The sequence below is a fragment of the Talpa occidentalis genome, unplaced genomic scaffold (genome assembly GCF_014898055.3).
Source record: "Talpa occidentalis isolate TD23 unplaced genomic scaffold, MPIMG_talOcc4v2.1, whole genome shotgun sequence".
Classification (NCBI taxonomy): Eukaryota; Metazoa; Chordata; class Mammalia; order Eulipotyphla; family Talpidae; genus Talpa; species Talpa occidentalis.
In genome coordinates, this window is record NW_026555331.1 from 52,389,268 (window position 1) to 52,413,156 (window position 23,889).

Below are 23,889 nucleotides of genomic sequence, written 5' to 3' on the forward strand. Positions count from 1 at the left end.
TATTTCCCCATATTTTTTATACAGAAGAGCATACTATGAACACTTTTTTGTGCTTTTATCCCATGACAGTAGTGTATCCTGTAAATTATCCCATATCACTTCATAAAGATCTTCCTCAATCTTTTTGATGTCCACATAGTATTCCATTGGATCAATGTCCCATTAATTTATTCATGGTTGCCTATGGAAGGACATTGATCTGGATGTTCCTAATGTTTCTTGACTATAAATAACTTCATGAATACTTTGTGCATTTTTTTTTTCTGTATTTGTGAAAGTATATTTTCAGGATAAATTTCTAGCAGTAGGATTGATGGGTGAGAATGTTAATGGCTATATAATTTTGCTAGGAAATGCCAAATTCCCCCCAGTATTTCTGTACCATTTTACACTCCCACCAGCAACACATGAAAGTGCTTTTATCCCCATAACCTTGTCATAAAGTATGCTGTGTGTGTTTGCTTAGAAAACTGAAAAAAATATATTTTTAAATAATGAAAGTACAGTCTTAGAGTAAAATTACTGATGATTTTTATCTCCTTTAATTCTCCTTTTCAGATTTGTTGTGATCAGTGTTTCTTGCCATAAAATAAGGAAAAAAAGTGAGAAAATATAAATTTGTTCTTCAGAGTAAGAAATTTAAAGAAGAAAATTTTCTGATAAGTCTCACTGAGCCACCAAAAAGAAAGGAGCTCTTTAACTCTTGACATCATTTATTTGTGTCTTGTACAGGACACAATAGAGAAAAATTTACTTCTCAAAATTTCTTCTGAGTTTAAGAATTTATAACCATTATTATTTCTTTCTTCTTTCAACAGAGTTATATATACACCTGGACATACTGATGATCATATGGCTCTACTTTTAGAAGAGGAAAATGCTCTCTTTTCTGGAGATTGCATCCTAGGGGAAGGAACAACTGTATTTGAAGATCTCTATGATTATATGAATTCCCTAAAAGACTTATTGAAAATCAAAGCTAATATTATATATCCAGGTGGGTAATTTTGTAAATCTTTAAAACCATTTGCATCAAACAAATGAGAAAAATTCATTTTGATTTGTCTGTGTGTGTATGTTCTTTGTGTTTTCAGCCTTGAAGATATAAACTGCCCCTTTAAATTCTGACCCTAAATCTTATCTACCAATGTGGTTAGAAAGAAAGCTAAAAGTTATATTAATAATTTTTTATAAAGAGGGGTTGGGGAGAGTACAGTGGACTATGGTGGAAGACTATGGTTGCTTTGGTGACGGGAGAGCTATGGTGACCACACCTGAGGGGAGAAATCTTATACTGTCAAAAAATTAACAAGGATATAAAGCAATGAAAGATCATTAAAAAAAATAATTTTTATGAAGATATGAGGATTATTTTCTAACATCTACATGACTATTAAGTTAAACAAAGGAAATAAACTTATATTGGAACAAGAAAAAACTTCATCCCATATGCAGTCCTCACATTTGTTAACTAGATTTCTGTTGTGAACCACATTTCAGCTGTGTGCCCTTTACTTTTTTTACTCATTAGTGAAATAACAGTAGCTTACCCCTGAGCTGTAAAATTATATATTTCTTTTGATTTTACAGAAAAAGAAACCTGTTGTTAGTGTCTGAACTGACAGTACATTGCTCTATATTGTGAATATCCCCTCCATCCTAAAAGCTAAGATACAGGACCCAACATGAACACCCAGAAGGAAAAAGAGACTATAGTTTACTTAAGTTTTTATATCTTTCTGACTTGTTCTTAACCAAAACTTACCTTGGAAAAATCCATAAATATGGTGTCTACAAAACCCTGTATTTTCTCATCAGTTTCTTCTGCTGAGGGAGTAGGAAATACACAGTGAAACCAGGCACTTGGATTAATATTATGACATAAAAGGAATGGATGCTAACAGCTATTCTTAAAGAAAAGAATATATATTTGATGTACTCATTTTCAAGCAAAGCTAATGATAGACTGCCTCGTAAAGGTTCTTACGTTTGCTTTAGTGAATCCAATGAACTGGCTTATTAGCACAGCAGGAGCTTATATGTAAATTATGTTCTTTCACCATAGCTACCCTGTATTAAAGCCTGCTACCCTTCAGGTATCCTGCAGGGACCTTTACAGCTATTGTGCCCTCAAAAACCCAGTGAAGTACATTGTGGTGACCTCACTGCACAACCGAAGAAACAAGCTCAGAGATTCAGGAATTTTCGTGGCCACACAGCTAGTCAGTATTGATGGTCAATATTCTAACCAAAGCCCATGCTCTTTACATGATAATTAGGTTAGCCTATTTCTGCATATTTTGTTCACAAATATTGTAAACATCTCTCTCACAGGGTTGTGTAATACATTAATTTGCACTATGTTAAAGAGCAAGTAAAATTTTTTTTTAATTTTTTTTTTTAATATTAAATTTTATTTTTATATTCCCCATACAATTGCAAACGCCCCATTCTGACCCCAATCCTTCCCTCCCGCCCCCCCCCCAAAAAGTGTCTCTGGTTCATAGTTTTTGTTGATTTTGATTTTCACTTTCTTATATTCATTTTCCTGGTCCCTTATTTAAGTTTTCTAGATTCCTGCTATGAGTGAGACCATCCGGTATTTTTCTTTTTCTTTTTGGCTTATTTCGCTGAGCATGATCCCTTCCAGCACCATCCATGTTGCTGCAAATTGCATGTGTTTATCTTTTTTGAATGCTGAGTAATATTCCATGGTATATATGTACCACATCTTCTTGATCCAGTCATCTATTTTTGGGCATTTGGGTTGTTTCCAAAGCTTAGCTATTGTAAACAGTGCTGCTATAAACATAGGGGTGCAGGTGCTCTTTGGAATTGATGTTTCTGTGTCCTTTGGGTAAATACCTAGGAGTGGAATTGCTGGATCATATGGAAGCTCTATGTTTAGTAGGTCCAGAAATCTCCACACAGCTCTCCATAGTGGTTGGACCAGTTTGCACTCCCACCAACAGTGCAGAAGAGTTCCTTTTTCTCCACATCCTCGCCAACATTTGTTGTTGCTAGTTTTTTTAATATGTGCCATTCTCACTGGTGTAAGATGGTATCTCATGGTAGTTTTGATTTGCATTTCCCTGATTACAAGTGATGTTGAACATTTTTTCATATGTCTGTTGGCCATTTGCATTTCCTCTTCAGAGAAGTTTCTTTTTAGCTCTTCTGCCCATTTTTTGACTGGATTATGTTCTTTGTTGTTGCTCAAGTAAAATTTTTTTAAGATTTATTTATTTACGCATACAAGAACTGTGGTACAGGCCAGAGGTGCGGGGTGTGAGAGAATTCACCAGAGACCGAGTAGGGAACAGAACAGGCAGATTGACTGAAATACACTGCTGAGGGGAGCAGCAGGCAAGACAGGAGCGGTCTCTGCTGCACCAAAGAGCAAGTAAATTTCAATAAAACAACCTAGAATGTCAATATTTCTGAATTACTAGCCTATACAAAGGCTTCTTAGAGTTCTGCTGTGGTCCTTGTGAATTTTTAATGGTTCTTGGTCACTTACATGACCAAGAACATTCCCCTTTTCAATCTTTTATAAACATAGTAGCATAGTGTTTAAGAGCAATGTTTAAAAGTTCCTCAGTCAAAATCCCAGCTCCATCTACTCCTCCTTAGCTGCCTAACTGTGGGCAGGCTATTCACCCTCTCTGTGCCTCAGTTTCTGCTATAAAGAAGAGATAATATTATACCTTCCATGTGAGATTCTTGTAAAAATAATGTATTTTGGGCATTTAACATAGTGCCTGGCAAGTAATGAACAGTGTTTAAATATTATCTATTGTTACTGTTGTGGTTACTATTTTTAATGCTATATTTTAAATTTTTATATTTTAGTATACAAAATAATCTTTTGTCTAGATGTCATTTAATATAATTCTCTAATTTTTTTGGTATTCTCTAATCTCTTAAACCTGTTTTGTTATCCAAGCAATTCATTTTTTTGTGCATTTCATATACCTTTTCAATATTTCATATAAATCATTTTTAAATAGAATGAATTAAATTCAGTTGTGTTTAATATTTTTATATGGTTGAACTAATTTTTATAATTTAATTTAGGACATGGCCCAGTAATCCATGATGCTGAAGCTAAAATTCTACAATACATTTCTCACAGAAATACACGAGAAGAGCAAATTCTTACAGTATTTCGTGATAACTTCGAGAAATTCTTTACAATAATGGAGCTTGTAAAAATTATTTACAAGGTAATTTTTGTTTTTCTTACTTGTACACAGCCACAATTTTATTACAATAATCTATTTAATAGACACTAGGTATGGTAAACTTATCACATCTCAGAACAGAGTAAGTCTGTTAATTTTATGAGTGATTTCACTTGATACCTTTGACACCAGCAATCTCAACTTTGTAGAACACAAAAGTTAAGTAAAAACTGGCCTGGACAATAAGAAATAGCCATTCTGAGCCATTATTAAACCTTATATACTTCACTCTATAAAAGATACCTTAAGAACAGCCTGAATTTTGTAACGATTTATGTATACTCTAGACTATGTAGTATCTCATGCCTGAAGTGAGAAGCGTTTTCTACTAGAGACAGATATCAAGGATAATAGCAGTGCGAAGGAGTATCTATGCCTAACTATGGGGGAAAGGAGAAAGTTCATTTAAAAGACCATCAGTAATTTAGTGTACATAGAGAGAGCCCCTCCCTTCAATGGCCGCTTGCTGTATGACACTTCATATGTGCTTCAGAGCATATCACTATATGACAACACTTGTTACAATTGATTAGTACATTTCAGTTTCTCGACAAATATTTATTAACTATTCGATGTGTAGCAGTATAGCTTAAAGGTTAAGAATATAGACTTTGGAATAAGAACCGTCTGGGTTTTAAAATTCCCACTGTCATTATCTATAAAGCCAAAAGAACACATGAGAGTGTAACTATAGATAAGCTTGAAAAGGTACCTGGGGCCAATTAGTAAAGGACTTTATTGCCTTATAGGCCTAAGTCATCAAAATATAGTTCAGTCCTATTCACAGGGCATTGTTTTAAAAGTGGGATAATTGGTTAAAATAGGTAAAGATAAAAAGTGCAATTTGCATAAGGGTAATGTTAATATTTAAATTCTGTGAAGGAAGTAGTTTCCTCATAATATTAGACTGTAACTGCTCTAGACTATACATTGCTACCTGGGTATGTGTGGTTTTTTTTTTCCTCTAAGTACAGACAACAGACTTTCTGAAAACCCTCACAGCTAAGTCTTCAGATAACTGCCCATACCTAAAAAATGCTTACTCTACATTCAGAGGTGTATTCAGAGATTCATTTGCTGTGTGTAGGTATGAAGCACCTGTTGTATATAGAATGACATTAGGTAGAATAGAGAAGTTTGTTTCATTCAACATTTACTGAATGCCTCTCAGGTACCACACACTGGACTAGGTGCAGAGATACAAAGATGGTTACAGATTCCTGCTCTCATGGACTCATGGTTTAGCAAAGATAGACATGTTCAACAGAAAATTATCATAGTGGCTCTATCATAATAACTTCCATTTTTTTTAAGCACAATTTTATGTGTGGGCCACTATACTGAATGCTCTACACTTACAAATGTGACTTGAGGCACTGAAGTGCTTCAAATAGTCACTACATAAAAATACTATTATTCCAATTTAATAGGTAAAAGAAATTGACTTTAAAAAGTGAGCTAATTAACTTTTTCAAGGGCATCCAGCTATAAGACATCACATGCTCAAGTGTCAGATATCAGATTTTGTTTTTCTATCACACCAAACTTCTCCCAAAGCTTATACACAGTATTTCAGGGAATGAAAGAAGAATCAATTCTACCTGTTGGATAATGAGACTTGACTGGAAAAGCTTCAGAAATTTGGATCTTGAAGAAGGTGTGAGCATTTCATAGGACACAGTTACAGTAAAGGAGAAAAGAAGTAATCATAGACTGAAGGAAAGATATGTTCAAAACACTGAGAGTAATAAAAGAGTGCTGAGTTTGTTTGAAAATTCACAAAGAAAACATACGACTGGAGAATGGAACTCCTATGTGGTTGGGCAGGAAGAAGTTCCAGTAAATGAGGCAGAAAGCACAGGCATGATCAGATCATGGGAAGTCTTGATTGCCACACTACAAAATTGTAGCTTTAGCTAATGATCTGGGGATGACTACTCAAGGATCTTAGGCAGGTAAGTCACATAATGAGATCTAGAAGGTCACACTGATGGGTAATAGCATATGGTAGTGGAGCTTAAGGGGGAGTTTAGGGTTGCAGTTTTGTATTTGGAAATCAGTTTGTTATTGCTGTGGTAAGTTAGATGAGAAAAAAAAGGGTCATTGATACAATTCATTGTAAACATAAATGTTTAAGAGAAATGTGAAGAAGAATATCCAGATTAAAGACTAAATGGTAAGTGAGAGAGGATAACCAAGGGGAAAAGAAGAGATCTCCAAAAAGGTAGGACTAACCAACTGATCTCAGGTAAAATGGATAAAAAGAACCCATTGGATTTTGATTAAAAGATAATTAGAGGATCTTGGCAAAACATTTTCAGGGAGCTCAACAGTAAGTAAAAATAACATGAATTGAGTCAAGAAGCTTAGCTTCAGAAATAACCTTATTTAGAGAATAAAAGGACTGTTTGCTTTGTCATTCAGATAATATAAAAATGTGCAAAGATCTTACTTTTATAAATAAATTATTAGGGGAAATTGAACATCATTAAAATGAAGAATAATTTTTACATTTATTCATTCATTCAGAAAATACTGAGTTCCCACTGTGTGCCATTATGCTAAGCACTGGGTATTCATTGAACAAAACATACTAAAGGGTAGTGGATAAGTGAAATATGGAATATATATACAATGGAAAATTGTATATATATTTTGCCTTGGAAAGCAAAATATTTGCCCAGTATAGATGAAAGTTGCAGGCACTATGCCATGTGATTTAAGCTAATCACAAAAGGATAAATACTGTACATTTCCACTTAATGTGAGATAACTAGGGTAGTGCTTTGGGTTATTTTATCTATAGAAATATATATATTAAAATTATAAAGCTCTAAATAAGACATATACAAGGTGAAATTATTTGTGATATTAATATATAAAACTGCACTTAAGTTAAAATTTTCTTCTGTTGCATTTTTTCACTAGACATTTCAAAGGATTAACTATGTTCTTTTTTCTTCAGAAGAAATATTTTTCTTCATTCTTGTCTTTCTTTTAGAATACACCTGAGCATTTACATAAAATGGCTGAACATAATCTCTTGCTTCATTTGAAAAAGTTGGAAAGAGAAGGAAAAATATGTAAGTATAATTCCAAAACTTAATTCTTTCATTATCAGCATTTAAATCACTTTTTAAAAAAACGAACTAGCTTTCCTTTAGGAAAAATAATAGTCATCAGAGATCTCCTTTGAACATCTCTGCAAGTTGTAGAGACAGGCACAAGGAATGGTCAGTAAAAGCAAGGCCCATAAGCCACAAATTGGAACCAAAAGCTCCCAGAGAAATTAGACTCTCACATAAGAATTCTAATCCTCACCCAACAGAATGACAACCAAAACTGTGTAGTGGAAAGATAACTTTTCTTCTCCCAGACCACAAGACCTTGAAGAATTTCACATGTATAAGATCTGAGAACAATCAAAAGTCTTAGCAACAATAAAGATAAGAACATTTAAAATAAATGTTAAAGTAATAATTCCATAATTGTTTACTAGTGCTGTAATTCATTCATCAAATTAAGAATCTTTTTGTAAATTCAGTACTACCAGCATTACATTGAGTGACAAAATTATTTTAGGGATGAACGCTTTTTCAAGCCACAAAATAATTTAACATCTCTAGTGAATTTGTTAATCTGTTGTTGAATATTTACTCTTTAACTTTCTCTCCACAGTTAGCAACACGGAACCTGACAAGAAATGGAAAGCTAATCTTTAGTTTCAGATTAATATAAGCTTGTTTTCTTTTCTTTTTAGATGATAATATCTTTTGTTGTCTATGAATTATTCACAGAGAATATAGCATTTAGAACATTGAAATTAACCACATAAATACTTCAAAATGTCATATTTATTCTAGAATACCTAAATTATACTTTACATGTATAATAAATGATCTCACCTACATCTTATAACATTTTACCAAAAATTCAGAATCCAACAATTTATCCATTTTCAATGGACTAAGTAAAATGACTACTTTAAAATCCCCTTTAGGTAATTAAAAACATTAACTTCTCAATTAAAAACATTATATAATCATTAAGTCTGTAATCCATTATTTCTTACTTTCCAAGTTTAGATTTTAGTCATCATATAAATTAATTGTATACCAAAAGCTATTTTTTTAATTAAAAGATTATAAGATGGAGCACTTTTTTATATAGTAATGTTCTTAAATAGTGGTTAGGTTCTCAGGTTCACCCACTAATGCTTATTTAGCCCGTAAGGTTGCCAAATTATGATCTGAAAATGAGCTCAGAATCTTGAGAGTGTACTTACTTCACTATTTCCTAAGGGTGAAACTTAAATTTTTTTTAAAAATCTTTTTTGGACATCCTTCTCTTTTTCTATCCCTTTTCCTCATGTCACTAGCACTTGCATACTATCCTAAAAACTTAGCTTTATATCTTGGAGACCTGTTGTATTCCTGAAGCCATACCATATTATAAAACAACTGTGACTCAAAAACAAAAAACAACCCAATTTAAATATAGGCACAGGAATTGAATAGACATTTTTTCAAAGATATACAAATGTTCAATAAACGTGAAATAATCTTCAACATCATAATCATGAGACATGCAAATTAAAACTACAATGAGATGCCTCTTCATGTCCATTAGAATGGCTATTATCAAAAAAAAAAAAGAAAAGAATGGGGATATGGAGATATTGGGGCCCTTCATCATTACTGGTGGGTATGTATAATGGCACAGCTGCTATGGAAAACATACTCAAAAAAAAAAACCAAACAGAATTGCTTCTACCAATTCAACTTGTATGTATATATCCAAAGGGATTAAAAGAGAGACTTGAACAGAATATGTACACCCAGGTTGATGGCAGCATTATTTACAATAGCCAAAAGATGGAAGCAACTCAAGTGTCCACTGAAGGGTAGATGGATAAGTGAAATGTGGAATATACATGCAATGGAATATTATTCTGCCTTAGAAAACAAGATACCTGCCACAGTATAGATGAAAGTTGCAGGCACTATGCTTTGTGATTTAAGCTAATCACAAAAGGATAAATACTGTATATTTCCACTTATGTGAGGTAACTAGAGTAGTCACATTCATAAAGACAGAAAGTAAAACAGTGGGTGCCAGGGATGAGGGGGAGAAAAAATGGAGAATTATTGTTTAGTTATTGTTTACTGTAAGTAATTTCAATTTAGTAAGGTGAAAAAGTTCTGGAAATGGAGAGTGGTCATGATGGTATACATAATAATATGAATGTATTTAATACTTAAGTGTACTAGCAGTACACTTACAGAGAGTACACTTAAATGGCAAATTTAATGATAATAACTAAGTATCCTTCTCAATACCACTACCAAAAAAAGAAAAAACAGTACTCCAGTTCCCTAAGTATAGCATAAAAGCAAGCCAAGAAGAAATCTGATTAGTTGAATATTTGAATGTTTAATTACTCTTGATTTGTTTCACTTCCATACCTTCCTATTACTTTGAATAAAAACATCATTAAGTTGAGCAAACCAGAAAACCCAGTAGTCATTCTTGATTATCACCACCCCCCATGTCATTTAATTCTTCACCAAGTATGTACTGCCTGTTCCACCTCCAGAATTTATCACGCCTTCCCGCCTCATCATGCTCTCTTGCTTCCACCACTGCACTAGCCTTTAACTCTGGTCATCTTCCTATTTCCATTCTGGGTTGGTTTGTTTTTTGTACACTTGAAAAATGTGCAGTTTATTGTATAACATATAAAATCAATAAAATTGTTTTTAAAAATGGAAGAATGAGTGAACTATAATTGTATGAAACAGTCTATTTCCATTCTTGGAGGGAGTTAGGGGACAAGGATGAGAACAACATTCTGAACTGAGGAAATACCACTCACAAAGCCATGGAATCATTGTCTTTAAAGCATCATGATAGCTGCAAGCTACAAATGGATATACTGGAAAAGGAGTGATAACGGAAGGCTATGAGAGTTGCTGGTGATGGAAAGAGTCTAAGAATCCAAACTTTAATGAAAACAAGGACATTAAATATCTGCTTTTGTGCAGCGTACTGGGCCAGGCACTGGGAATACAAAAGAATACAAACAGCATCACTGCTGTCAAAAGAGGCTCCTAGTCTGTTGTGGAGACACAATTATAATATGCTGAGACCCTTATGAAAGAGGTCTGGATTGAGAGAAATTGGTACCAAGTCATTGGTACCAAGGTTGCAATTAAAGCATGGTATGTGTAGATATACCTTGAAAGATTAGGACTTGGAGGACCCAGATACTGGGAAAAACACAAGTAACTGCTCTGTTTAAAACATGGGATTGTTGAAAACCTATTTGCAACATACCTTGGTGCTACATAGCCAGGCAGCCATAACTCTAAAAAGAGACCAAAGTTTACTCTTGGAGGTGAAAAGCAGGAAAAAAGTAAGTAAGAGAATAGTAGACCTGTTTGTTATCCATCAAAGAGTCTAAAACTGTTACCAGGTCAAAACCTCTGTCACTGGCTCTGGATCTGGCCTGGCCACCTGCCACCACAAATGCAAACAAAAGGGCCTTTGGTGAAGCAAAAGGAAAAAAATTCTAACCAACTAGGGAGAGGGAGGAGATTCAGTTATCAGCCTATGGTACAAAGTGGAGCTGCAGCTACAAAAGCCAGCAAAGTGCAGCAAAAGTCTGCCACTGGTGATTTCCAACACCCCCACCCCCACCCCACCTTGGGAGCAAAGACCCACCATCTATCTACCTGGTAGGGTGGCTGCTTTCTACAGCAACTCCAATGACGAAAAGCAAGAACAAGCATCACTCCCTTTTAAAAGCTTCCAAAATGGCCACTCTGCTCCTTCCCAGCAGCCCCCTCACTCAGGATATGTCAAGGGTAGAATTCAAACCATTACACTGAGCAGGCATTTTCCCCTCTGACATGGGCAGCATCCTGTCTGTCAAGGGGTGAAGTCCATTTCTTCAACCTCGTGGGGAAAATTAGGATAGTTTGTGCCCAGCCAGAAAAGCTGCACGAGCCACCCCAGGCCACTACAGGAACAGTCTCCTTACTGTCTCCAGAACAGTGAATGAAGGCCAGGTAAAAGATCAGAAATGTCATCTATAGAGAAATTGAATTGTCTAAAAATACCTCACAGATATATGTGAGAATGGTCACATCTGCCTACAATGAGACCTACAATTTAACAAATCTTCCCATTTACTCACCCACACACATACACAAATTCCAGTCATCATCTCATTATAAACAGAAGTCCAAAAATCAGAAATGAAACCAGCAGAAGTTAGGGAAATAACAATATAAAGAAAACCTAAGTTATTAGTACCTGTAGATAAGGGCAAGTATTTGTAGGAGAGCAAGATTCTGCCAACTCAAAATAGTCCTTTCTGGAAAGAGGAATATTTCATGGGAGGGGCTCTGAAGGCTTGGTGGAAGTTTCACTTTTGATTTTTATCTATAAACTTCTCTCCTTAAGGACCTCTTCCAGGAAGACCTAATCTTATATCTCTTCAATGATGAAGGCAGAACTTAAATTAACTTCATACCTTTTGTCTAATGTGCCTTTCCAGATAAACTCCCTAGCTTAATTCTCCCTTTCTTTCCCCAATCTCTCATCTTTGCTAAGCTGTTGAGGATGTGTCTAAAGCATGTGGGCAAGTTAATCATGCTGGATCTCTCACATGTATACAGAAGGTATACATATTATTATTATTAAATTTCTTTTTGGCTTTTTCTCTTAGCAATCTGGCTGATGCTTGTTTGATTATTTTCCAGCCTCAAGTAACCAAGGGGTGCAAGATGAATAATTTTGTTCCCCAACATACTATTATTTGTAAAACAAAAATAGGATACTGTGAAACTTGGCTCTGTGAAAAAACCTTGGAAGGTAAAATATATATCCATTGTAAACAAAGAGGTTGAAAAAGTTGAGAGAGTTTTTGGAAAACAGAGTATAACCATAACAACAATGACAAAAAAAAAAAAAAAAAAGACCACTGAAAGAAAAAAGATAGAAGACTTAAAGGGAAACCCAGAAGGTACAACCATAAGTAATCAGCTTCTAGGGGAAAATAGAATTGAAAATAGAAATTATCAAAAAAAAAAACCCACAAGATAATTTCCCAGAATTGAAGGACATGAGTCTTTCAATTGGAAATGTCTACTTAGGGTCTAAAGATATTAAAAAGATGAAAAACCGTCATACCATTATAAAATTTTATAACATCAGGGATTAGAAAGAAGCTTTTAAAAAATTCTAGGTTGTGAGTGTCATGGTAGAACTGTTGTAGAGCAACCCCGATACAAAACGGGGTGCCTGACTGTGGGTCCTCACCCGCGCGCTTAAAAGGACTTATCAATGCTCTACTGCAGGCACACGTGAAAGGTTAATAAAAGGTTTATTTACAAGGGAAGGGGAAATGAGGAAATGTACAGCTCTGGGAGAAAAGTGGGAGACAAAGTTTTAAATGAGTCCTACCCAATCCGCCGACCAGGAATCCCAAAATGGCACTCTCAGAGTTGGCCGCCAGCCAGGAGCGGTGAAGCCAGGAGGCGAGCGAGCGCGAGCCAGAGAGACCCCAAGGCCCACGTGTTTGGTTTTTATATCCAACCTGGCTGCCCAACTCCACCCTCAGGTCCCAGCCACCCTCCCTTTGGTGGTGATGGGATTTGTCTTTCCCAATGTCTTGATGGCTTTAGTCTGGAGTGGGGGTGGAGTCCACAAAGCCTGTATGGGATTAACTCAGGACATCATTTCCCCCTAACAGAACCTGGGGGTTTGGAGTCACAAGGAGGCATGAATTAAAGTGGCCACTGTCTTTTTCAATGTACCAATTAGTATTAATACATAATGACTTCAAAATTCTGAGGAGGGAATTACTTGCATCCTAGAAGTTTGCAACCAACCGAACTATCAATCTCATGTGAATATATAGGGACTCAAAAAGTCTATTTGCCATGCATCTTTTAGTGAATTGTTGAATAGTGTCCTCCAGAAAAAGGAAAACACAATTGAAATAGTAAATCCAACATAGAAAAATGCCAGAAGACAAGGTGTGCCCAAAGTCTGCTCCAGATGAGCAGGAGGCAGTGGGAGCTTCAGAAAGAAATCTCCAGAGGGGAAATGGAACTGATAGATCATCTGGCATGAGCCTGGGGGAGGGGGGAGGGAACTGCTGGTAGTCCTACAACAACTCTAGCTGAGCAATTGAAACAATGATCTGTCAATAAAAAACTCTACTTAAGAAAAAAATGAGGCAATTATTGATTCTACAAAAACAAAGTCTGCAAGGAAGGAAATAATTATGAAATACTACCTGATTCTGCATTTTTTCATAAGCAATAACGTAAACACTGACTAAAAATTGTTTTAAAGGATAATAGGGGAAAGGAAGTGAGAGGCTGAAAATGCTAAATCATCATCTATAAGAACAGAACGTCAATAAACTTTAAAATTGACAAACAGGAAATAGAAGTATAAGCATTTTATTGGTTAATACCAGAAAAATATTGTAAAAAGAGAATGGGGAAATGTTTTTCCTATTGTTACTATTTAACTTTTGAATAAAATACATTTATTAGTTTGATGTAAACTAAACATTTTTACATCAACATATTGATACGCAATGAGTGGATTCCAACTCTTTAGTTCAATGGAGTAAGTACTTTTGTCCTAGAATTTGTTCCTGCAAAAATTATCAGGAGTTGGAAACAATGAGAAGTACATGCTAATTTTAATGTTCTCTTAGGCCAAAGGATAAGAATTTTTTTTTTTTAATTTTTTTTTTTAATTTTTTTTTTTTAATAGAGGCATGCTTTATTTATTTGTTTGCTGGTTTGTTTGTTTGTTTTGTTTATACATGCACTGGGTACAGTCCGAAGTGCGGGAGGGAGGGTGAGAGAATTCACCAGAGCCAGAGCGGGGAGCAGAGCAGGCAGAAGGACCGAAGTACACTGCTGAGGGGAGCAGCGGGCGGCAGGAGAGGTCTGCACGCCATGTGGGATCCTCCTCCGGTGGCCGGGGAGCAGCCGGGGATCGAACCGGCGCCGCAGAGGCCGCGCGCAGTTTCGCAACCCAGCGCTCAACCGCTGCGCCACCGGGGAGGCCCAGGATAAGAATTTTTAAGTTCATATTTCTTAATGGATGCAATTCTCAAGCATCAAGTTTTCCCTAACAGAAATTCCTGTTCCTAGTATCAAGGACCTGGAGAATTAAGGAGAACTGGAGTTAAAAACTTCTAAAACATTCAAGTTTCACTGCAGTCTGGAAACTATCAAAAAGAACTAGATCACAATGTTCACTTTTTGCCCTGTCTTCTCAAAAGCGAGTCTTGCAATTTTTCTTGGAACTCAGAACTTTAATTATTTTACTTTTCTTCCCCCCATTTTATTACTTGTCTCATTTCATATGTGTTTAATGAATTCAACCTCAGAGGAAATAACTTACAATAATACTGTCCTTTGGACTAGCACATTCCTTGCAGTCACATTTAAGGCTAAAATAAATCAGTTATTAGGATTATAGAGTAGAAAAATATTGTGAGCTTTTATACGTTTCATCATAGATTTTATGAAGGCGTCATGGAAAATTGTTTGAAAAGCACTCTGAAAATCATAGTTATTAAAATGCCATCTACATAATTAAGCTCCTAAACCCTCTTCACCCTCTTCCCTATGGGCACCTCCAAGACTGACTACATTGATCTTTCTTTTTATTCACCACCTCAAAGAACTAATTCATTTTAGTGGTGTTAACCGCTACCACCATGCTGACAATTTCCAAATGAATGTTGTTCACCAAAGCCCTAGGCTTAAATTTTTTTGCTATCATCAGAAACTCTTCATTTGAATGTCTCCCAAAATTCAGACATTGACATGAGGAAATTGCTCACTTCACAATTTCATGTTCCTGATTACTTCCAGTCCCAATCCACTGTTCAGGTAAACAGCATCACCATTCTCCCATGTTCCAAACTAAATAAGTCCTTGGTCTCTTCTATTCCTCTTAATCTCCATTCCACTAAGCAGAGGAATATTTATGTTATAACTTGAGGATGTAGATGCAATTTGAAGAACAAAGAAAATGCTGATCAGTATGAGTAATGCTCAGAGTGATATATTGCCAAGGAAATGAAAGTGGTTTGGGACAAAGCCTATGATTTGTCTTAGTCTCAGGAATTTATCCCTCTTTTTTCTTCCCTTGATAGTGCTCATTTCCCCAATTAAACTACCACTAACTGATTTCCCTGTATGTAGTCTAATCCTGTTTGCAGTCATCATGGTATTAGTGGTGATAGTGGTAATAGCTTAGTAATAGTTATCCCATCAACTCCTCATCCATAGAAAAGGAATGATAATAGTACCTAATTCAATGAGTTATTCTGAGTATTACATGTTCATAGTGTTTAGCAAGTGCTTGGCACCCAATAAATAAAAAATTGCTATTTTTTTTATTTTTATCATTGTTGTTCTTGTTAACAGAATACATTCACATATTCTCTTGTGAGTAGTTCACTTTGATCTATACCAGTTAAACTCCACAAAATACCATAGTTACTCTTGTGTAAAATCTTACCATAACTTTGTAAGTTAATTTCACATTCTTTATCTTCAAACAAGTTATTTTACTGAGCATGTTTCATTTTTTGAAATAGCAATAAACATTATGTTCTAGGTTGATATGAAGCTAAACTAATAATTTATATCAACTGCTTTGGGGACTGCAGAGAACTGTGTACATTTTAATTGTTTTGATATAAACTGTAAGCTTTATCTTACACATTGGCTGATGTGAACAAGAAAACAACTCCAAAGAATTCTTGGACACCTCCCCAGGACCTTGGTTAAACTACTCATGAGCCAGCCACCATTTCTTTTTTTCTTTTTCTTTTTTTTAATTTATACAAGAACCTGGGTATAGGCCAGATACTCGGGAGGGTGAGAGGATTCACCATAGACAAAGCAGGGAACAGAATAGGCAGTCTGACGAAATACACTGCTGAGGGAAGCACCGGGTGAGTCAGGGAACTGTCTGCTCACCCTGGTGGCTACAAGGTATCAACTCAGTTTAACAAATCACAAATTCCCTGAGGCATAAAACCATCTAGTTTTAGAAGCAGTTTGGGAAAGCATTGGGCACAGAATGCTCTCATTATTCATTCTCCTCAGATGAAAGTGATCTGTTGGATGACCACCTTGGGATTTAAGTGCCCAATTACCTTATAAAGTACCCCCCAAATCTGTAGCTGTGTTTCCTATGTGCCAACCTTCCCAGGAACCTACCTACCACCATTCTCCTGTTAGTTCGTGAGAATTAGGACCTTCTTGAAAGGACATTACAGTGTCACCCTACTCGTGAAAAACCCCTTACCGAGCCATTTTTCCCTCCACCCCTATTGCTGTTACTCCCCACTCATTCATTCAAACAGGAATTTGGCTCACAGTCTTCCTTGCATTGCCCCTCCTGATCTCCTCACCCATGTGGAAAAATATCCACTCTCAGTTCAAATCACTGCCTTGTCCCCAGTGCACTTCCTTCTTCTCTCCTTCCTTTCAGTGGGAAAAGAGTTATCTTCTCCTAAGTAATGCTAATGTTCTTGTTCTGTTCAGGTAGATACCAAACCTCAGAGATATCATTTCATCAATTTTTTCCACCTTTGCCCATTCTCCCAATTTCTTCAACATTCCCCTCTCTTCCCTCCTTATCATCTAAATATGTTCAACTGTCACATCATACAAAGGCAAACATAAAACCAAACCTAACTCCCTTATTCCTCCTTAGTACATACCCTGCTATCTCCCCTCCTTCAAAGCTAAGTATTTTTTATAAAGCTAAACTTCCTGAAAGCATTTACACTTCCTATTTCTGTTTAATTATTTTGCGTTCACCACTTTCTGAAACTGATCTTTCATCCATCGTAAGTATTAACTCAGGCCCTTGATTATTAAATAAAGAGAAGCTAAATAAAGTGAAGTCAAATATAGGTTAAAAAAGGAGTGAAACTCCACCTTAGGCTCCTCACTCTTCTAGAGGTGGGATCACAGCCTGACTCCTAGAGGGACACAGGAGTAGTCTGGGTGCATCACAGACTTTGCATGACCCTTAACAACCAGCTCTCCCTCAAACTGCCAGGTCCACCTCTGAGTGTGATGTGTCATCTCCAATCAATCCTACCTACAAGTAACAACATTGATTATAAATTTGGTTTGTAGATTCCACAGCAGTAAAATGTATACTCAGGAAAATTATAGAATATCCAATTATTCAGGGAGTAGTTTTGCTTCCTCATAGAAGTACAATTTCCTCATGATATGAGTGCAATTTTATGTTTTTAAACTTACTGTAAATGATATAAGTAGCATGTAAAGAGCTAAATGACTTCCTTTAAAAAGGGGTTGGGAGGTGATAAGGGGGTGAAGGGCTTTGTTTCTATCAGGGCAGGAGCCAGTCCCTTGAATAAACTAAGTTGAGAATCATCACTCTTTAGAAGTTCAGGGTCTTCCTGGAAAGTGAAGATCCTGGGTGACTGTTTATATGAAACAAAAATGAGTTTGGCAGACAAAGAGATTACTAGCCCTGTGACTTTAGGCAAATTAATATCTCTGAGCTTCAGTTTCTCCATTTTTAAATTAAAATAATAACACCTATTTCATAGGGTTTCTATAAAGACTAAATGATATAACTTGTGAAAGCAAACACCTGGAACATGGTAGGCATGAAACAGACATTAGTTTCTTCATTCTTTTGCCTCCTAGAAGAGATTGCAACCCAACAGTTCGATTTCAACTCTTCTATTAGGCACTTTCTTGCACTCACTTTCACATTATCTCAGAACTGGTTTTTCTTTCTTATATGTATCTTGTATAGTCAGCTAGAAAGAATCTCTTTGAAGGCCAAGATTGTCTTTCTGTTCCTTTTTCTCATAATTATAGCAACCCTATGCCACAGATTTTCCTGAATAGACCCAATTCCAAATAACTGTTTCTGTTCTTTTTTAAATCACGAAAAGTGCCCTAAGAATCCCAACATTTCAAAATCCAAGCTACATTTTACAAAATAGCACTCATCTAGAAAATGGTTACTATTCAAAGCAGTCAGCACCCTGCTGGACACACAATGGCTTCCAGAGAATGGCTTCCAGAGCTGGACACTCATAAGCAATCGATTTGCTTAAAAGAGGTCTCCAGAGCCCCAAGATCTTTTGTAAGACCACCTTCTTCACCACTATGACCCACCCTCAGGAGGTCATCCTTCCCTAGAAACTTAAGAAGTAATCCCTAAAAAGAAAGGTAAAATTAGAATTGATTCCCCTATGTCCCCCTAAAAGACCATCAGGATAATTCCACCATGCCTCAGAACCGTCCCTCCCTAGTCCCCTCCAGAAGACTCTACAGTGCCCTTCATCATCATTACCTTCTCTTCCCCAAAACCTTTCCACTGGAACCCCGAGCCCCCCAACTGCATCATCTGCTAAATCCTCTATACCCCCCACCTCTTTCTAAATGTTTTCTTCACCCTCTGTGCCAAAACTTGGGAGCAGCCCTAACTGACAACTAAAACCTGCTTTCCTTATAGTCTTCCTAAAAGGAAGCTGTTCTCTCCTTCCCACGCCCCATATACCACTGAGCTTAGGGGTAGAGTGGGTGATTTTCATGATCTTAATTGCTAACAGTTCTCCTTTGTTGCTCAAAACCTTCAGCTTTTCTGGAAGCTTATGTCCTCCAACTATGTTACCCACTACCCACTCTCCATGGCAATCACCTGCTAACCTCTCTGACTCCATTCATGTGCAGTGTGAGCACCTGGCCCACTCACTGGTTGGTCATTTACTCCTAGATCATTCTTGGTGACTTACCATGTAAAGTGTGTGTTGAGCACTCTTGCCTCTGATGCCTTGACTCCTTACTTTCAAGGTACTCCTCCTCCCTTCATCTCAGCCACTCTCAGTGTCCTCCATCATACCCTTCCAGTTTCATTACTAATGTCCCCATAACCTCTGAACTCATCCCCAGCAACCTATCCCTAACAACTTCCTCTTCTGTCAACTAGCACTATTTCACAATAGGCCTTTGCACTATTTCTCTATTCTCTATCAGAAAACTGGTAAATAATGCACACTCAGAAGAATTTAACTGGAAAGAGTTTAATGAAGGGCCTAGTGGAGGAATGGGCAGGTTGAGGAAACCAACAAGAGACAGGAAGGCCCTGAGAGATTGTGAGAAACCATTATTTACAACAGCCTGAAGACATAGGGGACAGAATAAAATCATTGAGTTCAAAGCAAGCTAGAACCCTGAGAGGAAGCTTAACTAGCAAGGGCTACGGTCACAGGAGAACACAGACACTGCCAGAACCATAGGAAAGCAAAGAAGATCAAAGGAGAATGAATTCTTAAAACTCTCTCCTCTGATTTTTAGCCAGTGTGTTTCATTGGCCAGACTCAACTAGAAGCCAGAGGACAAAGCTGCCTCAGTGATACAGTCTGCAGAGGTTTGCTTTTACAACAGAGAAGGGTGGATTGTAGAGTTCAGGGTGACAGGAGCACAACCACCCCTTGACAGCCTTTCCTTCCTCACTCCTTCCCTCACAAACATCCTCAACATTCTTGCCCTTCTATCATGGTTCTGGCAAACCCAACACTTTGCCTTCACTTACATCCAAGTAGGGGGACATGACCAGAAACAATTATGTCACTCTGCTCACTAGTTTTTGAATTTATGCAACAAGTCTCAAGTGGGCTCTGCTGTCTGATTACATACCCCTAATCCACTCACTCTCCCACAATTTTACCCAATTCTCTCCTCAAATTTCATTATACTATCCCCTGGTGATTTCATTTCACATTTTACTGAGAAAACAGAAGCAATATCAAAAGGACAACTTCATCTTGCCATGTTCAACTGACCTATAAACTGTGGTTTCTGTGGGTACCCATCCTTGTTACTGTGTATATTCGATGCCAACACCTCTTACCTACACCCAAGGACTCTGCTTCTGCAAGTATCTCCTGCAGAAGAAACTTCTCTAATATAGCATTCCCTTTGCATGCAAACATGTCATGTAGATGACATCCAAAAAGAAAACAAACACCTTCCCTGGGCCCCTTTCCAGCTACTTACCCATTTTTTTTGCCACTTCTTACAAGAAAAACCCCTCAAATGAGTTGCTTACAATCATGCCTCCATCTTACTACTTCCCATTCTCTTGAACCCTCTCCAATCAGCCATTTACTTCTACAACCCCCAAGAAAACACTTCCCAATGGACTGGCCAAAACTGGCTCAGATTTCACCCCAGTCTGAGGCTCTCCCTACCCAATGTTACTTCCTTCCTTTCACAGGTGGTAAACCTGTATTATAGTCTGAAGTCTTTCCCTATTGACTCCTCTCCCCTTTATTTTTTATAAATGCTATTGCCAATAAATATCTTATACTTCTCTATCTTGGCATCTGTTTCCTGGATAACTGGATTAACTGGCACAACCACACAACCTCTGTCTTGCCAAATTCAATGGTCATCTCAAGTCCTGTGAGAAAAAAGAGTATGGTTAAGTTTATGTAACTGAAAGAAGACCAGTGGGGGAGGGGTAGTCTTTTCTCATTGAAGAGTGAAAAATAATTAAATGTTAAGGTCTGAAAGAATTAATTTCAGTTTTAAAAGACAATTTTGTGGAACATTAATTTCCAGATGACCTTGAATCCTCACGTTGCACCCAGCACCAAGCAAGTCTTGAAAAATTTGAAAATACTGACCACATTAGTAATTACTTGTTTATTCTTTGTCTTCCATTCTAGGTATGTGAGTTTCAACAAAAAAGACTTGTTTTTCTTGTTCACAGTTTTATCCCTCATACTCAGGACTTGTTTAGAGCATTGGAAATTCTCTTTAATCTGTAAAGTAAGCAAATATTTACAACCATATTTCAATTCAATTTTATGTTTGTTAGGTAAATTAATTTAAGGTTTTATTCTAGACCATGTACAACCTTTTTTTTTTTCAATCAACTTAGTAAATATGGAGCACTAAAAATTTGATAGCATAGTGCCAAGTAGTTGGAAATATAAACATGAAAAAAAAAAAACACTTCTTGTTCCTGAGGAGCACAGACTAGTGGGAAGACAAACTGGCCAACAACTAGAATACAGTGTGATAACATGAAGGGTGTGATCCTATACTTCTAAATCATATACAATGAACTACAGTTACCTCAATTTAAAAAAAGTACAGTATGATAATTGCAAAAATGAAATGATATACAAGCTACAGCTGAATTATTATAAAAACAAGACAGTAGGGAGACAGCAACGTGGGACCCCTGCGAATCTCTATATGCTTCTTCCTTTGGGCTGGAGGCTAAGTATATAAGGGCAGCATCACACAGAGATCGGGTGTGGTAGAGAATAGCTAAGAGAAGACAAGCAATGACTGTGAGAGGAAGAGGCTACTAAAGAACACTAGAGAAAGCCCAAAGGAAGAAGCATATAGAGATTCGCAGGGGCCCAAGTTGATGTCTCCCTACTGTCTTGTTTCTCCTGCGTACTATTAAAAAACCCATGGGGATGATGCCAAGTGTTCCAAGGTTCTCTTTTAAGCTGGCTGAACTGACAGTGAACCTACCTGGCCTGGGATGGTTGCAAAACAGAGATACATTAAAAAAACAACAGAAAATTACAAATGTTGGCAAGGTTGTGGAAAAATAGGAATCCTAATACACTGCTGATGGGATCATAAAATGATGCAGTCATTTTGGATATTAAACATAAAGTTACCTTATGACCAGCAATTCCTAGTTATTGAATATATACCAAAAAAATTGAAAACAAGTGTTCAGATAAAAACTTGTTCATAGCAGCATTACTCACAATAGCCAAAAAACATGGAAATAAACCAAATGTGCATCAACGGATGGATAAATAAGATGTGATACATCCATACAAAGGATATTATTTTGCATTAAAAATGAAGTACTGATACATGCTATAACGTGGAACAACCCCCAAAAATATTACACAAGGCAAAAAAAGTCAGTGAAAAAAAAGAGCACAATTCTATTTACATGAAATGCCCAGAATAAGCAAACCTAGAAATGAAGAAAAGTAGATTAACTTGCCAACAAATACCAAGACTGTAAAGGTTAATAGAGAGTGATTAGTAAAATGTGCAAGGTTTCCTTAGGGGATGATTAAAAATATTCTATAGTTAAGTGTATAGTGATGGTTGAACAACTTTTTAAATAGCTTAAACCATTGATATGTACATTTGAAATTGGTGGGTTATGTGATGTAAATTAAATCTTGATAAAACTGTTTTTAAAACTACAATCAAAGCATAAAACAGATTGCCTAGGTCAGTCACAGAAGTCAGGGAAGTTTTCAAAGATGAGGTCAGTTATATGAGACTTAAAAGAACAACAGGAGTTTGCTGAGTATATGGTGGGAGAGGAGAAAACATTGCAGACAGAAGCAGCAGCAGGCACAAAGCCAGGAAAAAACATGGGAAGACAGTATACTGTAGTATGTTTACTGTGTGAAGCCAGTTATGCTGGTAAGAGACCGGAGCTTACAGAGAGAGCTTGAACCTCCTTGGGTAGGCAGGGTCAAAATCACATAGGGGGATTCAGTCATGCTTGCTTTCCATGAGGACAGAGAAATTTTGAACCTGCCAGAGGTATCATTCTGATGTAAAACTTAAAGGGTGACTTGAAGGAAAGTGAAAATAGTAATCCTTTGAACAGAAAGGAGGAAAACAATACTAGCTAAAAAATATGGAGCCCTAACTCTACTTAGCACGCTCCTTGAATCTTTTCATTTAATTGCTATTAAATGTTTAGCTCCGTACGTCTGGTGTCAACACATGGTAGAAATCCAATAAGTATTTTTTAAATAAATGAATAGGCAAAAAAAGGGAATTCAAGCCTCACAGTAATGAAATAACTTGTACATGATCATACGGGTAGTAAGTGGTAAAATTCTAATTAAAAAAACCATGTTCTTAATCACTGAGCTATTAACTAGATTTGTAAATTGTAAGGAGAGGTAAACATCCTTTTGAGATTGTGGCACTGGGAAAGGGGGGGGAGACAGAATTGCCTGGATTTGATAATAGTTTCATGTGGAAAGACGCTGAAAGGCATCATTGTGGAAGACTTTGTTTCTAGATTTGGCAAGTGGGGCTAGGGATGAAGATGGGTAGGTAGGACCACATAGAAATTGTTCTTTAAAACCACAAAACAGTTCAAGTCTATGAAGAAAAAGTTCCCAGCAGTGTTTAACTCTGAAGTTAACTTTTAAGGTAGGAGATAAAATTTAAAAAAATGGGTTGTACCCTTATGCAGTCAGGTTGCAGTCCTGTGGTGTAGAGGATCTTGATGGTGGCAATAGTTTTCCACAGTAACTATCAATAATGGAAGCAAGTAGGGACACCAAAGCCCAGCGTGCTCAGGAAGGCGAGGAGGAGCCCGTGCAGGCCACAGCGCGTGGCCGCTCTCAGGCCCGCAACGAACTCAACCAGTGGCCCAGAAAGCAGAAAACGCTCGAGCCCCAAACGACTCCCAACCCCCGCTCCGACGCGCCACAGGGGCGCACGGCTCAGACGCCTCCAAACCCGCTGGACTGAGGGCCTGCGGCCTCCGGCCCCCAGGTGGCGCTGTGGGCGCA

At 37.0% G+C, this 23,889-nt stretch overlaps 2 protein-coding genes across 2 annotated transcripts in view; one reads left to right on the forward strand and one right to left on the reverse strand.

The window, feature by feature from the left end:
- The window catches only part of LACTB2 (lactamase beta 2), a 28,945-nt gene extending 20,872 nt beyond the window's left edge, over nt 1-8,073 (forward strand). Inside the window, exons 4-7 of the mRNA XM_037505470.1 lie at nt 819-997; nt 4,078-4,226; nt 7,246-7,327; nt 7,923-8,073. Coding sequence (XP_037361367.1) covers nt 819-997; nt 4,078-4,226; nt 7,246-7,327; nt 7,923-7,966 — 454 coding nt within the window. The 3' untranslated portion in view covers nt 7,967-8,073. The remainder of the gene's footprint in view (nt 1-818; nt 998-4,077; nt 4,227-7,245; nt 7,328-7,922) is intronic.
- XKR9 (XK related 9) overlaps nt 1-23,868 on the reverse strand; it is an 87,476-nt gene extending 63,608 nt beyond the window's left edge. Inside the window, exons 1-3 of the mRNA XM_054692191.1 lie at nt 23,558-23,868; nt 20,986-21,123; nt 20,667-20,759 (exon numbers count right to left, since the gene is read on the reverse strand). The gene's annotated coding sequence lies outside the window, so the exon portion shown is untranslated. The remainder of the gene's footprint in view (nt 1-20,666; nt 20,760-20,985; nt 21,124-23,557) is intronic.
- Between the last annotated feature and the right edge of the window lie 21 nt (nt 23,869-23,889).